Source organism: Pyricularia pennisetigena, chromosome 5 (assembly GCF_004337985.1).
Source record: "Pyricularia pennisetigena strain Br36 chromosome 5, whole genome shotgun sequence".
Lineage (NCBI taxonomy): Eukaryota > Fungi > Ascomycota > Sordariomycetes > Magnaporthales > Pyriculariaceae > Pyricularia > Pyricularia pennisetigena.
In genome coordinates, this window is record NC_043743.1 from 414,691 (window position 1) to 432,008 (window position 17,318).

Here is a 17,318-nt window from a genome sequence, read left to right on the forward strand (position 1 = left end):
TTCCTCATTGTTAAACTCCACGTCACTCGGCTAAATAATCATCAGTCATGCCACATCACCTCGGACCCCTGCCACGACCTCGTCCTCCCCTGATTGCCCGACCACCACGTGGCCTTCCCCTACCCCTGGTGGCTATCGATTTGGGCTTGACAACAGCCGGAATGCCCTCGTCATCGTCATCGCTTCCAGAGTCAGTCAGGGAGATGTTATCTTCCAAACCCTCCATGAAATCATCGAGGCTGTCGTCTTGATCAAGGTCCAAATCCCCAAGCCTGACCACTGTAGGACCGGGTTTAGCATTGGGAATCGACGCCGGCTGGGGGTAGCGGAGCTGAGATCCAGGAGGTCCAGGGCGCGGTGCAAACACAGACACAGAACTCGACGAGACAGATACAGAGGCGCTGGCTTTGCTTTTTGGCTCCTCCACGGCGAGGACAAAACTATCATCATCACTTTCCTTGCCACTGTCTTGCGCCTGCTCGCCCTGTTGTTTTCCCACAACACTGCCGTTGTGAATTCTTTGCTCTGGTTCCTCATGCTCCTGAGTCCTTTTCGGCCAGCCCACAGACCCCCTCTTAACAGGCCTGTTGACGTTTTCAAACTCAACGGGTGTTGGGGTGTTAGCCTGCTGTGTTGTCGGCGCATTCGCTCCTGACTGTAAAAATGTCGTTGATGCCCGATCGATAGCCTGTCTGCTCTTAGCAACCTTGAGCTTCTTGCCTCGGAGCGCCATACGTTCTGCCATTGACATGTACTGGGGTGTGTCGGGAGACGGCGATCGTGATGCCGCATCTTCTGTGGGCCGAATCTTACGGGGCCTACCGCGTCTCCGCAGTTCAGGAGCGGGTTTCTGTCGACTCTCGCCCGCATCTAGTTTCTCAGCAGGTTGCGTGTCGTCATCGCCTATTGCACGATCTAATCCCTGACTGGCCAGCATCGACGTGCGTGATTTTCTTGGCTTGGGTGGAGCGGGTTCAGGTACGGCATCTGCCAGCTGGACACGCTCAGATTGGCGTTTTGGTCGGCCGGGTCTACCACGTGGACGAGGTAGTTCCACAGGGGCAGGAGTGGGTGCAGGGGGCGGGGCCGGAGCATCGCCTATAGAACCATCATCATCGCCTCCGCCCAGGAGAGTTCGCATAGCCTCGGCGGCGAGGTCCAAGGGATCCGTGCCAGCAGTGGGATCTCCGGTAAAATCTACCTGGGACGGAAAGTCTCTCTTTGGTGCCGCTTCATACGCCTCGTTGAATTCTTCAAGGCCCTCATCAGGTTCCACGTATGAGACCATCGGCTTTGCGTGTCGGAGAATAGGCTGATTCGGTTCGCCAGGAATCGGTGTACCCATCGGAGGGCCAGCCTCAGCTCCATCTTCCGTGACTACGTCTCCGGCCGGGGCGGTCAGAGTATCGCCAGCGGATAATAGCGATGGGTCAACCATGGCGTTGTATAATGCAGTTGCCATGCTGTTATTTCGGGATTTCTTCCTCCATGATTTGGGACCGCGGAAGTCTGGATCCTCCTCGTCGTCTTTCTTGGCCTTCCGCTTAGCCTTCTGCAACATTTTCTGCAGATATTCGTTCTCGTCCTCTTGTTCAAGGGCGTCCAACTCAGGGGCTTCGAAGTCGTCAAACAAAATCCTATCGGGGCCTTCTTGCTCATAGTAGCCCAATCCAACCATGCGGTCCCGGTCGCCGAGGGGATCGGGGTAAGGAGTGCTATCAACTGCGGCACCCGTAACAAACATGTCATCAGGCTCACCGTGTGCGTCGATTGGGTCTCCAGAGGTACTGTCCTGTGCCATTTCCGTCTGACCATAGTTGTGGGTACCTAGAATGGCACTCTGGTCGCCGTAGCCAACTTGAACTGGTTGCTGCTGCTCTCGTGCCTCATTGTCATCAGTGCCAGACATGGAAACGTCAACATCCTTGGTGGTGTCATCCTTGGCCTTTTCGGCATCTGCTTGCTCCTTGAGACGTTGCAAGCGCTTGGAATTGTGGCTTCGGCTTTCTTCTCCGGTAGCTTTGAGCCAGGTGAGGTTATGGACCCGGAAATCCACCAAAAGCTCTTTGCTGCGATCATCCGCAACGCGCCTTGTGTCATGACCTAATAGGGTTTTCTTTGGGGTATAGGGTGTCGTCGTATTTGCCTTTCGGCATGAGCCACAGTTGCAGATCTTCAAACATTTGGGACATTTCCAATTCTCTGTCCGCAAAACATCTTGTGGCATGAGGTCGAAAGCGCGGTAAAGCGTACCATAGCAATACGCCTCAGCACAACCGATGTTGGAGCAGAATGCGAGACGGAAAGTATTGTCCCTATGACAACAGACATGGCAGCGGTAAGTCTCGCCTGCCTTCTTCTTGCGGCGGTTCTTCTTTTTCTTTACCGGCCGGCCCTCTCCGTCAATTTCAACATCGGACGGTTCCAAAGGTTCCGGCTGTTCCACTTTTGTGATGTCGTTGAAAGGGCGTCGTCGTAGCTGTTCCTGGCAAATCTGTGCCACCGACTTCCGACCTGCCTTTTTCCTCATAATCTCAAGAGGAAGGGGTGAGTTTTTGATGTCAATGTAGCCATCATCTTGAATGATCATGGTTCGCCATTCCTCGTAATCTTGGACAAGGTCTGACCAGTTCCACTGCTCACACCAGTTCAACTTAGATACACACACGCAAGAACGCCCCATAGCATAGCATTCCAGGCAGACGTCGTAAGTATCCTCGTCGCCCGTGGTCAGCATCCTGATGCAGTGTTTGCAAGTCAAGAAGCGGTTAAAAATGTTGCATCGACAATAAGAACACGTGATGTTGGAGTCGAACTCGATATATTCGACGTTGGCCTCTTTGGTGCCAAACATTTCGTCCACCAAGATATCAGTGTAGAGCGCAAAGAGCTTTTTGAAATCCTGCATCATTTGCTTCGACCTCGCCGAGTTTTTGACCAAGTCGTGACCGTACCCCAACATCCCAATGTCAGCGTTGTCATCCATGCTCTGGATGTCTTTGTAGTATTTTTTCAGAGTATAGTATATGATGGCTTTGTTCTTGTACTGCTCATCACGACAGACAAGTCTCGCCTTGGGCAAGGCCTCGTGAATGGCAAGCTCAAGTGTTTCGACAGTGGTGCGGTTCCAAGCTACCTTCATGGTGCGGGTGCCTCGGTTCCAGACTTGGTGAGGTGCCAAGGGCGGAATGAGGAGGAAGTCTCCCGGTTTTTGCTCGACAATATAGACAGGGAAGCTCGCCTTCTTCCAAGCGTTTATCTGGGCAAAATGTTTCTCAATTTCGATGTCGTGACCCAACATGGAGAGAAAGTACTCCTTGACAACTTCACGATCCTTGGTCTCCGTCATAAACCAGATGGAACTTCCCGGTTTTTCGCCGTTGTCACCACCAGAAGCCTCGATCATGATATTCTGGCCCAAACTACCACACATTTCGCGATGAGCTGGAGTGTAAGTCCCCTCATGGCCAATGTAGCACATGAGATTCTGGGCACGCATGTCTTCAGGTAGACAACTCATCAGATCGCCAGCAGGTGCGCAGCCAGTCTCTCCAAACGAGTCCATATCCGTCTCGTTACCCCGCTTATCGATATTATCGTTCATGTAAAAGACATTGGGTGGTAGGATCTTGCGTAGTCGTTCGTGCCATTCTGGAGGACAATCAATATCCTTCAGGTAAAGTCGCTGTCTTCGTTCCTCGCGGAAGTTCGAAGGTGTCCACTGGTTGGTGAGCTGAGGCATGGAGCGGAGATAGTGACCGATGGTCATACGCATGTCGGTCTGCCCGCCGATGTCGCGCACCGGCTCCTCCTTCTTGTCGTAGGCACTTTCGAGCCATCGTGCACTGAAGATGGACGGATCGAGCCTATCGTTCCAGCCCTCAATGACAAGCGGCTTTCCGCCATGGATGACGTGGAGGAGTACGAGCTTCTCAAAACCTTGGGGTCCGAATCGGTTGATTTTGGATGCGGGGATCCTCACAACCCACTTGAAGTTTGGGGTATTCTCAACAAGAGAATCAAGATCGAGGTCCGGTGGGATCGGGTCAAACTTGGCCTGGGGGTGCATAGCACTCGGCATTGTGATGGTCGGTCGGTACGCAGTATGACTTTACGGGGCAGAACATACAAGAATCGACTGAATGCGCCAGAGTGCGCTACCTCGGCTGGGTGGCATGCATGACACCCTGAGGTTCTTAAGCTGCGGTGAGGTTCGCTGCAGATACAATAAGTTGCTGAAGATTAACTGAGCCCGGCGTGATCTGCGGATTGCAGGCGGGGAACGAAGAGATAATATTTCTTGAGATGCGCGAAAGTTGAAGCAGGCGCGATTTGAGCCAGTGCGGAGAAGCTAGTTATAATGGGCGACGCGAATTCAAGCTCCCAGCCAATGGAGCAGCTTGACGGGCTCCACCAGTCAACTTTTGAGCAAAGCTTGAAGTCAAATGAGGCCCCACTTTTACCCTTGCTAGGCAAACTTGAATCTGGAGAAGCAGATCTGATCCAACATCGAATTATGAATGTCACGTCCTTTGACGTCTCCGTCTTTGTAAGACCGAGAACGCAAGGTGAGTCGAAAATGTGTACATCATTACCAAGCTTCAAATTTGGAGAAGAAAAAAAAAGCTGACTGATAACTCCAAGCAACTCGGGGCATCAACCATGGCATCAAATATTGTGTCCAGACAGCTCCGGGTGGCTTCCTGCCCCTTGGCAACCATCAACGTAACTGCGCGGATGGTACCAAGGCGGGTCTCATGGCAATCTGTATTATCGATACCGAGTACACCTGCTTATGGCCATCAAAGGCTGCCATATCATGCCACAAACCGGGCTCTCGCTCAGAAACAGTTATCGCTGTTTGACAACAACATCAAGCCGTCAGGAGAACAGCGGGCGTTCCCATCTCCTCACCCAACCGCTGTCTACACCCCTCCCAAGTCCCTCTCCTTCCTTCCCAAGTCCTGGATCCCCTATGCCGAGCTGATGCGCCTCGACAAGCCGATTGGCACCTACTACCTCTTCTTCCCTTGTCTCTTCTCCACCCTGATGGCCGCGCCCCTTGCCACGCCTATGGCAACGCCGGCATCCGTCCTAGGCACCACGGCCCTCTTCTTCACTGGCGCCCTCATCATGCGCGGTGCCGGCTGCACCATCAACGACCTCTGGGACCGCAACCTGGACCCGCACGTCGAGCGCACGCGCCTGCGGCCCATCGCCCGCGGCGCCGTCACCCCCTTTAAGGCGGTGGCCTTCACCGGCGCGCAGCTGCTGACGGGCCTGGCTGTGCTGCTGCAGTTCCCTGTGTCATGCCTATTCTATGGTGTCCCTAGTCTGGTGCTCGTCACACTCTACCCGCTTGCCAAGCGCGTCACATACTACCCGCAAGCCGTGCTCGGTCTGACCTTTTCCTGGGGTGCCATCATGGGCTTCCCGGCCCTGGGTGTTGACCTGCTCGCCAACGAGTGGGCCCTGGCCTCGGCCGCCCTGCTGTACTCGTCCAACATCGCCTGGACCGTCCTGTACGACATGATCTACGCCCACATGGATGCCAAGGACGACGTCAAGGCCGGCATCAAGAGTATCGCGCTCAAGCATTTCCACGAGACCAAGGAGGTTCTGGCCGGGCTGGCTGCTGCCCACACCATCCTGCTGACGTGCGCCGGAATGGCCGCCGACGCGGGCCCTGCCTTTTTCATTCTCGGCTGCGGAGGTGGTTACCTCACACTGACAACCATGATTAAGAGGGTGAATCTTAAAAACCCCAAGGATTGTTGGCATTGGTTCATCCGAGGTTGCGGCTGGACTGGCGGTGCTATCACGTTCGGTCTGTTTGTTGATTACTGTTTGAGGTATCGAGAGGAGCAAACGCTCAGAGAAGGGCAAGCTGCGGCGAAATAAAGGCTCATGGCTGCATAAGCCATCTTGAGATTGCCCCATGTAACAGAAATGTGTACTAACTTCCTTGAAAGGGCACGCTGTGTAAAACATGTAGAACATGTCCCGTATAGATAAAAGACAAGATATCCTCACGCATTAACAAATTAATAACCAAACCGAAAATACTTCGATCCAAATCACGTTCGTTGCATCATAGACTTTTTGCCTTGTTCAAATTTAGAGTCCATTCGTGAGGCAACGTTCAGAGCGCCGATAGGAAAAGCCCGGCGGTGCAAAGTCCCTCTTCATCTTCTTCTATTCGTTGATCATGCGTCGACGACCTCAGAAGGGAATTGTTGTTGGAAAAAATCGACCTTTGCCCGTTAAACCCGGTGTTCAATGCAAACACAATCAAAAAAGATATGACTCCGCGTGCCAGACCAAATGATGACCCTTTTTGTTCCTGTGCGTGAAATAAAAGCACCCATACGCAACCAAACGCCTGAAGCTGTCTAAGACCTGGGCTTCTCCTTCTTCTCCTTCCACAAAGCCAGCAGACCGACACCCGAAACCTTGACGACCTTGAAGCGCACACCAGGGATATCACCCTTGGCCTTGCCCTTGCGACCGAAACCGGCCAGGAGGACCTCGTCGTTCTCGTCGACGAAGTTCAAGCAACCGTCGTTGGGGACTGTAGATTGTGTGAAAATTTGGCACGTCAGTTCACTGCGTCCATTTCAGATTGACTGCCACAGCAGGCCGTCCTCCGCCATTTCGAACCCAAAGGACAAGGGGGGTGATTCCGTACCGAAAGCAGTAACCTTCTTGCCGTTCTTGATGAGCTGAACCCTGACACACTTCCTGATGGCAGAGTTGGGTTGCTTGGCCTCAACACCGACCTTCTCCAAAACGATTCCCTTGGCGTGGGACGAGCCACCGAACGGCGACGACTTGAATGCGGTACCCAAGGCACGCTTCTTGTAGGCAAGATCGGCCCAGCGCTGCTCACGGCGGTTGTTCCGGAGCTTGCGCGCGGCGTTGAGTCCTCTAGGCTTTCCTTTACCCATGATTGCTGTCGACGGGTGGTGCGAATGTCAGTGAGATGTTCCTCTTGTCGATTGACGGGTTTCGGTTCGGGGATGATTTTTTGTCGTGCTTGATCGTTGGGAACGGGTCGTTCTCAAGAAATCGAATGCTGGCAGTGGTTCGATGATTGAACAGGAATGGGAGGGAAACTCACCGACTTATGTGGTGATCGCGGCTGATGGGTTGTTGATGTTGTCGGCGGGGAGTTGGTCGTCGAAAGATCACTTTTTTCCAGACGGGAGCTGGCTTGTCCCACCGGCGAGAAATCGCAGAGGGTTTTGCGGCCCTAGGCGTGACAAGCTAAGGCCTAGATCAGGTGACTTGGTGGCATGAGGAAGTGGGGCAGGATAGCCACTTACCTCTTTTACATGCATCTACTCATCGATTCTCGATACATGCATTTCCAGTCGGCCCAAGTACATTCCCCACCTTTTGATGGGGCTAGTGATAGCAACCTCCGCATTGCGGCAACCGCCGTTTCTTTTGGGGACAAAGGGTTGGTCTTGGTGCCAAAAGTCTCACCGAGTTCTTCGCAGGTTGTGTGGTTGTTTGTTGCGGATTTACTGGCATTTGGATCTATGGTCAAAATGTAGACATGTCTCATTTACTACAAGGCATTGGGAAAGGCAAAAGCCGCGATTCTCAATCAAATACATTCCTTCAGCCATCATCATCTGCAGCACAAAATGCCTCGCCGTCAATATCTGGAGGCAACGGTCCGCTGGGATCTTCGGTCGGAATGAACCCTCCCACCGGCCGCAACAATACTCACCGCGTGCCGGAGCCGGCTTCGCCAGGCTTCGACGACAACCGTCGCGGCCAATTCGGTGGCTTGGGCAACATACCACTACCCCTCAAGATGAGGCAGGAGTCGACTCGCGCGACCGATAGGACGGACGCGCTGTGGGCCGAGATGCAGGCTACGCTCGAGGAGGTCGAGCTGTCGGCCAGCGGAGGCACTCGCGTCTTCGGCCCGGACCACGACCGCAAGCTGGCTGAGCTTCGAGCCGCGCAGATTGCATTGGCTCAGGCGTGGGCACGGTCAGAGGCAGATGAGGCAATCGAGGACAATGTGCACCAGCAACAACATCGTGTCGGGGGGCCTTCAAAGCATGGTGGTGATGGCAGTGCTGCTACGGCTGCGGAGACTGAACGGCTTGGGGCCAAGATGGAAGAGGAAACCGAGCTCGACATCTTACTGGCACGACAGCGGCGAGAGGCTAACGATCGGTACTTTTCGAGAGTCAACCAGGGCGTTCTGGATGTCGTGGCAAAGCTAGACGAGGTCGCTCGCGCTATGAGAGAGGTTGAGCAGGAGAGTAAGGACATTTGGGATGGCGGTGAAGGTGATCACGATCACGACCACGACCAGACAAGCGTGGCGAGTCAGAGGACCTGAAGCGTTGGCTAAGTGCATAAACTTTTGCATCGCAGGTATATTTACTTGCTCATTGGGGTTACGAAATGAAGTTATTCATACTGTCGTTGAATGCTTTGAGGTACTTGCACGTGCAGCGATGCACCTTTGCGCCGATCAATGCTGGTATTCAGATATACTTGCTACTACCACAAGACGTTCAGAGATGGACTATACTCGTCCGCTCAATGGGTTTGCTTTAATAAGTAGTCTGCAGCAAGTAGGCTTCAAATCGCCCAACTCGGGTATGGAGTACCGACCTAATAAGACAAGCTTTGAGCCAAAAAAAAAAAAAAAAAACTATCAGGCATGGCAGGGGCAGTCAGTCATGTGCAACCGCCCATTCCGCCCCCACTTTGTAAGACTCCCGCGTCATTTCCCCAGAGGCAAGGTTGTTCCCCCTCTGTGTAGAGGAGTGCCCCCTTGCCCCACTCGCATGTCAATGCCACCGACCCTGCACCTGCTTCATCTTCGACATTCCGTCACGACAACTTCAATCACCCCAATCATTCACAGCCACTTGCATAGGCTTTAACCTGGATTCAATTAAATACCCTCTACGACCCATCAACTGACACTACCAAATCTCTCACCACTATCACACAAAATCACACATAACTCCGACAAAATGAAGCTATTCGCATACGTCATCGCTGCCTTGACCCTCGTCTCAACCGGCCTGGCGGTTGAGGTCAAGAAGCAAGTCATCATCACATACCCGTCCGACACCCCAGACTCTGTTTTACAACAGGCAAAGAACATGATCACAGAGTCCGGCGGCGTCATCACTCACAACTACGACATCATCAAGTACGTAGGAAAGGGGCACCTTCTGACGAGTACAACCCGGAGACTGCTGCCTTACTAACGATGCTTACGTTTGCTGTGATAGGGGCTTCGCTGCGACTGTCGGCGAGAAGATCCTGCAGACCGTGTCAACCATGGACTCGCAATACAAGGCCACCGTTGAGGAGGATCAGGTTCTGTCCATTACGGGCGATGCCTGAGCAGGAGAGCATTATTGTTGAAACAGGACGAGGCACATCAACACTGAACTGTGTTCTCGACGTGCGACAAAGTCTTTGCTCGAGCACGATGGCATATTTCTTCGGTGACACTGGAGAGATGAACTCAGCCTTTCAGAAGGAGTATTGTTATGAAAAACAGAACATATGGGTTGATTTGGCGTTTTCGGAAACTGGCGCAAAATCAGGTGTTGTGAAGCGTCATCCACTTGGCTCGATTGATGTCGAGTACACGAGGGGATTGGCACTCCTGGTCCTTTCTTTTTAAATTCAAACGGTAGTAATTATTTAGGACGCGGCTCTTTTCCGCCTTTGCTTTGGTGATCGACCCAACGTACTGTATCCGTAAACGCACGATGGCTGATCGGCATCTCACCCAAGAGGCCCACGTTGTCTCCACCATATGCCCGACATGTTCGTTTAATTTTGCTAAAGGCTTAGTGCCTCCAGTATCTTTGTTGTTTAGGTATGATAGGAGTGATTGCTTTTAGCTGAATCAAAGAAAATTTGACAGTATAGCTCAGCGCGTTTTACATTTGAACACTTCAAAAAACCCGACTTTGACGTATTTGTTTGAGTGTACAGTGACGCGCTGCCAACACACCCAGCCGGCTGATGTGCTTGCGTACAGGACGGCTTGCTACAAGATATAGGATGACTGTAGGCTGCATTCACATCAGTTGGGTTGGTTCTGTGGTTCCTAGCTACCGCGCTACCTTCGGATAATGGATATATTTCGAGAATCCTAACGAAAGAACCTAATTAGCTATGCTTTGTCAATCAATACAAGTGCTCAAGGAGGTTGAAGCATCGAGGCCGTGCATAGCTATCAAGCTCATGAAACAGCAGGCAGTAAAGAAGTCTAGACTAATTACAGCTACAGTAATTGTAACAATATACACCATACGTAATCATTGCAGTACAGTAAAGTTGTAAGGGTATAGTTTCCGACAGGGAAAACAAGATAAGAATGCACAGACGGACGATGGACAGTGTGACCCCGCTCCATCTCCATCTAAGGGAAGTGGTTGGAAGAGATGGGATCGCTCACTGAGTTGAAGACTCGACCTGCAATACAACGAATCGACTTCAACTCGCAAACAAACTTTAGTGTTTATACCTATCGGAGTTCCAAAGTATGTGCACACGTCTTAACAATGTTCTATGGCGGTCCAGAATTTACGGAATCGCGCATTCGGCAGTTGAAGCAGGAACCTTGACCTTCCCTCCCGCTTGTCTGGTGTGGTGCCGTCGGGTGTGTCCCCCCCCAAGCAGAACCCTGCAGGGTCTTTTCCCACTGGCATTACGGGTCTTCCAGACACTTGGCTAGGCGCGTCATAGGCCGTTGAACTCCACCACCTGTGCATCCACTGCATCGGTGGAACGTCGGATGCCCCAGACGGTCGGGCCGGTCTTGATAGGCCCAATGTGACCCCAAAAGTCACCAAAGCTCCTTCTGTGCTGCAGCCAGGTCTTGGGCTGCACCAGCACAAGCTGGGTACCTATTGTTTTGAAAGCCTTTCAAAGCGACAACGCATAAACAAGAGGAAACACAAAGAAAAACCCGAAGCCCAGTTGCCACGATCTAATTGTACTCGACAAAGGAAACAAAAAAAAAAAAAAAAAGACAATCAGCCGCCTACGACAATGAAACGGCAGACTGCGACCTTTACCAATGGAATGCGCGACTGCCGACCCTGATATTCCGCCGCTTTAAAGACTTGAAGGAGATCCCTTGACGCGCCCTACTCCTCATCCCCGTCCTCGACCGGCGTTTCCTGTATTCGGTTTATTTTCTCTCAAAGACGCAACTCACATCTATACCCTTCCCTAGACTAGACCGCCAGATTGGTCTTTTTTCATTTCTTTTTCTTTCTACCAAAATGCAATCACCGACGATTGCACCGCCAGAGGCAATGGCGGATGCACCCGCAAAGGGGAACGCTCCCACGAAAGCACAAATAAAACAGTCGATGTTCATCAAGTGTCTGAATGGCTTCCAACTTGAAAACAAGATCGAGAGCCTCGAGCAGCTCGACGATGGCATCGTCTTCTCCGAGATCCTGCGGGACTTGGACCCGGAGATCTCTTTACCTACACTCACGATACCTGCAGTTAAATGGGTTGACAAGACGGCAAACCTGGAGGCTGTGTTTAAAGCTCTGGACAAATATCTTTATGGCATGCCGGATCTCGAATGGCTAGCTCGCTCGTACGACCCTCGAAAGATTGCTAGGAATTTCGAGGATGTCAATGGTCTCTGTGAAGTTGCTACAGTCATCATCTATGCTTCGGTCAAGGGGCCCCACGTTGGGAGGCTAGTGCCAGCCATGCGGGCAAATATGTCGGAGACTGAGTCTGCGTTACTGATGCAGATTCTCGAGGCAAAGGACAAGGAGAACCGAGCTATGGCTTCCTCGAATAAAGCTGGTACCGCGCCCAAGAAATCACTCGACACAACCGATTCAACTCGTGATCTCGAGTTGCAGATGGAGGAGGATCGGGCAAGAATGCTCATGCTTCAAAAGCAGAACGCAGATCTGAATACGCGGCTGGATCATGCCCAGCTAGCCTGCGAGGATCTGAAAGATCGCAATGCTGCTCTCCTGGGCGAGCTGGATGATGCGCGCAAGTCTCAGTCTGGCAACGCAGATGCTCGTATCAAGTACCTCGAGAACCACATTCGGGAACTCGATGAGCTCATTGCTACCCAGGAGATGACAATAAGCGAGGACAAGGAGGCACTTGCTCGGTGCAGGAACGAAATAGCTCAGCTCTCCAAGACGGCAGAAAAGGCGCAATCTTTAGAGGACGAAGTCAAGGTATTGACGAACGAGAACGCCGAACTGTCCAAGAAAGCCAACGTTGCTGCGAGGTACAAGGATAAGCTCGAGAGACTAAAACACTCCGAGAAGGACATCGAGACCCTCAACTATGTGATATCAGGGCTGGAAGATAAGGTGAAAATTCTCGAGAAGGAGCAACTTCGCGCGGAGGCGCAGGAAAAGATCATCGGCAACTACCGCGAGTGGCAGCAACGGCATGAGACGGACCTCAACGATATGCGCGAGCAGAAGAACATGCTTGCCGACCAACTGGCTCACCGGACCCAAGAGCTTCAGCGCTTGCTTGACCAAAGAGCTCTCGACGAGTCGCTGATCAACGAACTGAGAGAGCAGATTGCAGGTACCGGTGACGTTCCCTTGTCGCAAAGCCCAGAACTTGGAGCACAGCGAGATGAGTCACAGCACGAGGTTGCAGCTCTCAAGTTGGAGATTCAAAAGATAAAGGCAGAGAACAACTTGCTGCGGAACAACATGGGCATAGCATCTGCCACGGACCAGCTGCGTGCAGAACTCGAGGCGTCCAAGCGAAACGAGGCTAGGCTCACGGACAAGCTGCATGAAGTGCGCAAGGACTACGCCGTAGCTCAAGATCAGCTTCAGGGGCTACTCAACAACACAACCGACGAAGGGTATGTTCGCATCATGGACAAGGCCAAGGATCCGCTCTTTCTCATCAACCTCGATGCTAATGAATACAGGAGCCAACTCTTCCGCGATTTACAACGGACAATGTTCCAGTCTCGCCAAGATCGGGACAAGGCCCAGGAGCAAGCGCGGAAGCTCGAGGCCGAAGTCAAGGACAGGGACCGCGAGCTCCTGGCCCTCAAGACAGATTGTATGCTTCTTTACCATCCCGCTTACCGGGGCAGTAAGCTGACTAACCTCAATTCACATTTTGCAGACAAGGTTGCTACCCAGAGTTCGGTCGATGCGCTCGAGGAGCTCAAAAAGACCGACCAGCTCATCTCGAACTCGTTACGTGACGAGCTCGACAGCCTTCGTACTGCATTTGATTCTCTCAAGCTTGACACCCAGGAGCAGCAAAAGCAGCTCATCGAGGCGCTCGTATCGCGCGAAAAGCTGCGCAAGCAACTTGAGGATGCCGGCAACGGCGCACAGCAACCTGCTGCCGAAGGCCTGGCTGGGCTAGACAGGGACGCCAGCAACGAGCTGATGCAGAAGCAGGCCGAGAAGCTTGAGAAACTCAAGGAGAAGTGCCAATCTCTGCTCGCGGTAAGTAGCGCCAACTCGGCCTGTAATGGGATTTCACAAGAAGGCACCACGGATGCTTTGACTTGCCCTGCCAAGGACATATGTGGCAACCCGTCGACTAAAGCTGGTGTGGTCGGGTGGCCCCCTTCTTTCAGCCGCCCAGTATCGCAACCAAGTGGTTGTGGCAAGAGCAAGAGCAACATCCAGCTCGATTTCGATACTGAAAAGAGCGACCGTCGGATGTCCGAGAACACTCGGTGCTCGGAGAAAGGCTGGCTCAAGGCGCTCAGGCTCGACAAAAAGTCCGCAGCGGTCATGTTGTAGCTGTTTGTGAGTAGTGACTGACCGGAGGAACACGGTTTTTGTAGCAACTACAAAAGAACGAACAAGAGCGGTATGATCTGCAACGACGCCTCAAGGCAGCCGAGGGCGGCGAAGCATACGCTTCACTCAAGGTAAGTCTATTCTTTGTAGTATTTCATATGTGGCTATATAGCTATTGCAATGTACTCTGTAATTTTCTATACGTCCTCCTTCTCTTGTCATACTGGGGATATTTCACTCATGGATGCTTGACGCCTGATCAGGCCGCTACCGACCAGATAATCAAGAACCTCCAGCGCGAGAACGCAATGATTTCAACGGCGTGGTACGATCTCACTAGCCGACTGCAAAGCAATCATGTCGTGTTGCAGAGGAGGCAGGACATGCCCAAGAGCTGGCTGAATAAGCAGAGGCAGATGGTCAATGGTAAGTTTGGGTCATTCTTTTTTTGTTTTTTTTTTTCTTTTTTTTTACAAAATTTTAGGCCTTCTCAAAATCCAGACTAACCCTGGTACTGGACACGCAGCAACACCAAGAAGATAGGAGCTTCAAGGTGTGTAGGTATACCTGAACTCTCTGCTGCCGCACATGTACAACTTGGTCTTCAGAGGCCTAGCGCTGCGGCTGAATAGGCTGCAGAGTGGCATAGCGGCTAGATGTCACCTTGATAGGGACACTGCAGTTCCCGTGCTTGTTCTCTTGGAGCAAGGCCCACGCAATTACGACAACCAACACGTCAACTATTTTTCATATGAGGGGGGTGATCACAAGCTCAAGTAGGCTTTGACAACATTGGTTTGGTGATTTTTTCCCGTCTTTTTAGGATTTAATATTTTCTTGGATTCATCAGTCCCTGGGAGACTATAGAAGCTTGCATGTTCTGGAGCGAAGCATTGTGTCCTTTTGCGTCTCTTTGTTATTGCTATTATACTAGGGGAAGGTCTTTTTATCGTATATCAACGTCTGGATAGTTGCTCGATCCTTGTCCGCAGGGTTTGGGTTTTCTTTGCCTCTTTTTTTTTTCGTACCCTTTTCAACCTCACAGAGAATCAATGCAACCAAAATCCGGGAATAGTGTGTCTGAGAGGCAATGTTCTCAGCCACTGACTGTGCCAAAGTCTCTTCTCCAGCCAACCATGTCTACCATAACTTGATAAATTACTCGTCCTCGACACTACAGCTATTTTCTGCTTTTTTTTTTCCTACTAAATCGACATGGATTGAGGAAAGAAAAAGGGATAAAAATAAAAAAGGAGATAGTATCTGACGTCCAGTCCAGCTTCATTAACACATTCATGACCAGCGAGACGATTTCAATGTCTCACATCAGCTACCTGCCACGACCGCGCGGAAGCGGCGGGCCTGGTCCTGGTTCTCCAGGCATGAAATCTAGATCCGGGCGACCCGATCCATCCAAGGCTTTTCTTTTTTTTGTTTTGTTTTGCAGAAGGCTGTCAGTTGAGCATGTCAGCACGTGCGTGAGCAGCAGACAGGGCAGGCAGGCAGGCAGCCAGGTGGACGGCTTGGAGTCAGCAGGTTCCTTCGTGACGTGGGTTGCGTTCCCTACCGTACAGTTGGGGTTTCCCACTCTTCTAAAACAGGGGTGAAAAAAAAACTCTCTCCATTTTACATGCTGTTCGACGGCAAATAAATGTAGGCAAAACATTGGCACGGCGAAAACATGATAGATACAACCGCAGTATATTCGGTCGCTAAGAAATTGGTTCCTGCTCTTACAAAAGCGCCTCCTCCTCCTCCGCACTTCATGTGTACCTCCAGTCTAGAGAAGGTTGCAGATATCGGAGGTCCTCGGGGGAGCCGGGAAAGCCGCACCAGCTGGAGGAGTAGAGGGATTTCTATTTCCATAATAAATGTCCGTTTCCTTCCCTCATTGCATCCATCCCAGACTTCAAGTAATACAGTGTACGCTTTCCCCCATCAATATCTTGGTCGTATTCGCCACATGTGACTGAGGCAATCTGAGCGCGACATATTGGAGGATGCACATACATGTAAACATCCTGATGGTTCCCGCTTCTCACCGCTCCCCGCGGGTTGACTGACTGCCGTGCAATCAGCAAGGATAGAAAGAAGTAAAAAAACAAAAACAAGCATATAGAAGTCCCGAGTCCCAATCCAGCATGTCAATAATAAAGAAACCCCCTCTTTAACGCCAAATCAGCAAGTCGAAAAACGGTAAACGGTCCATCAGAGGCAAACAAAACAGGAAACAAGCGGTGTGAGGCCCCCAAAGCCCATTCGATTCGTGGCTGGGCTGGGTTTTGGTATCCACTCCGCGTCGACAGACGATTTGCCCCGGCCGGGTGAGCAAGCTCACTCGACTTCCTCGAACAGGTCGCCGAAGGTGTTCTCGCCCGAGTAGGTGATGTACAGGAATCTGTTGTTTGGGAAAAGAAGAGGTTTTAGTTAGTCGTCTGTTACTGCATCGTGACACATGTATTCTGTGTTTGTAGAAAGGAGCATGAGTGACTCACCCGTCCTCGTCCTTGTGTAACTCGTAGATGCTCGACATGAGCGCGGCGGTCGGCGGCAGGGTGTCCTGGACGAATATGAAGATGGCCTTCTCGGGAGACAGCTTGATTCGCTTGCGGATCACGTAGACGAACTGGCCCACGGTGAGGTCGGCCGGGACCAGGTACTTCTTCTTGTCGATGGTGGCAATATCCGACTTTTCTACCTTCTCGCAAATGACCTGTTGCAGTTTGACAACATGGATTAGTAAAAGAATATACAAGGTGGGCGGTGATGAGTTGATTCGTTTGATCGAACGTCATCATCGTCATGAAAGAGGGAAAACAACTGCAAGCAGAACAGAGGGAGTACTAACTGGGATGCGGTCGTTATACTTCTGGCGGATGCGCTCGGCTTCAGCCTTGCGCTTCTCGAAGGGGTGCTCGTCCTTGAACTTGGAGCGCATGGCGGCGGTTGATTGAGACTTGTTTGTTTTGTTGTTGTCGGTGAGTATAGTGTTGCCTCGGGGTGCTGCTTAGGGAAACAGCAAAGAGGGAAATGATGATGTATTTGTATGCCACTTGTTGTTTGTTGTTGTTGTTTGCTAGTCGAAGGTCAGGATGATGATGATGAAAGGTTGGAGTACAGATTAGGTTCTGGGGTGGAGGGGGTAGTGGAAAGGAAGAGGGATTGCGTAGACCTTGGAATGGGCTGGCTGTGGCACTCACTGTAGCTCCTCAGGTGGTTGCCGCCTTGTGAGAAGGCGGAACAAGGGACTTGGTCACCCAAACGGGTTTGGGGAGGGGCCCAGTGCTTTGAAGCGGGGCGAAAGCAGCCGCTACACTGCGTCGGGATCAAATGACATGAATTCCTGGGCCTCTTCCCCAGACGATGAGCTCCACCTTTCCCATGAGGTCCGTCGGTCACTATCGGTTGTACCTTTACAAGCTTCACTTTAACTGCAGCATGCGACCTACCGCCTTGTGGCACACCTTTTGAGTTGATTGGGCAGATGCTTGCAATCGGATCAAGCTGCGGCCCTTTATCCTGCGCCCC

General features: G+C 51.8%; 7 protein-coding genes across 7 annotated transcripts; 4 read left to right on the top strand and 3 right to left on the bottom strand.

The window, feature by feature from the left end:
• Positions 1-55: 55 nt before the first annotated feature.
• On the bottom strand, positions 56-4,081 carry PpBr36_08072 (uncharacterized protein; the record flags this gene model as incomplete). The annotated part of the gene is made up of 1 exon (XM_029895205.1): positions 56-4,081. The coding sequence occupies one exon, from the start codon at positions 4,079-4,081 to the stop codon at positions 56-58; it is 4,026 nt and encodes a 1,341-aa protein (XP_029747652.1).
• A 581-nt stretch (positions 4,082-4,662) lies between these two features.
• PpBr36_08073 (uncharacterized protein) lies at positions 4,663-5,901 on the top strand (the record flags this gene model as incomplete). Its single annotated transcript, XM_029895206.1, has 1 exon — positions 4,663-5,901. One exon carries the CDS (start codon positions 4,663-4,665, stop codon positions 5,899-5,901), a length of 1,239 nt encoding a protein of 412 aa, XP_029747651.1.
• Positions 5,902-6,392: 491 nt separating this feature from the next.
• On the bottom strand, positions 6,393-6,947 carry PpBr36_08074 (uncharacterized protein; the record flags this gene model as incomplete). Its single annotated transcript, XM_029895207.1, has 2 exons — positions 6,393-6,571; positions 6,689-6,947. 2 exons carry the CDS (start codon positions 6,945-6,947, stop codon positions 6,393-6,395), a joined length of 438 nt encoding a protein of 145 aa, XP_029747650.1.
• Positions 6,948-7,561: 614 nt separating this feature from the next.
• PpBr36_08075 (uncharacterized protein) lies at positions 7,562-8,365 on the top strand (the record flags this gene model as incomplete). Its single annotated transcript, XM_029895208.1, has 1 exon — positions 7,562-8,365. One exon carries the CDS (start codon positions 7,562-7,564, stop codon positions 8,363-8,365), a length of 804 nt encoding a protein of 267 aa, XP_029747649.1.
• A 646-nt stretch (positions 8,366-9,011) lies between these two features.
• Positions 9,012-9,390, top strand: PpBr36_08076 (uncharacterized protein; the record flags this gene model as incomplete). Its single annotated transcript, XM_029895209.1, has 2 exons — positions 9,012-9,193; positions 9,276-9,390. The coding sequence occupies 2 exons, from the start codon at positions 9,012-9,014 to the stop codon at positions 9,388-9,390; spliced, it is 297 nt and encodes a 98-aa protein (XP_029747648.1).
• Positions 9,391-11,291: 1,901 nt separating this feature from the next.
• Positions 11,292-14,333, top strand: PpBr36_08077 (uncharacterized protein; the record flags this gene model as incomplete). The annotated part of the gene is made up of 5 exons (XM_029895210.1): positions 11,292-13,089; positions 13,156-13,487; positions 13,835-13,921; positions 14,054-14,216; positions 14,317-14,333. The coding sequence occupies 5 exons, from the start codon at positions 11,292-11,294 to the stop codon at positions 14,331-14,333; spliced, it is 2,397 nt and encodes a 798-aa protein (XP_029747647.1).
• Positions 14,334-16,124: 1,791 nt separating this feature from the next.
• Positions 16,125-16,728, bottom strand: PpBr36_08078 (uncharacterized protein; the record flags this gene model as incomplete). Its single annotated transcript, XM_029895211.1, has 3 exons — positions 16,125-16,188; positions 16,286-16,503; positions 16,639-16,728. 3 exons carry the CDS (start codon positions 16,726-16,728, stop codon positions 16,125-16,127), a joined length of 372 nt encoding a protein of 123 aa, XP_029747646.1.
• Positions 16,729-17,318: the final 590 nt, after the last annotated feature.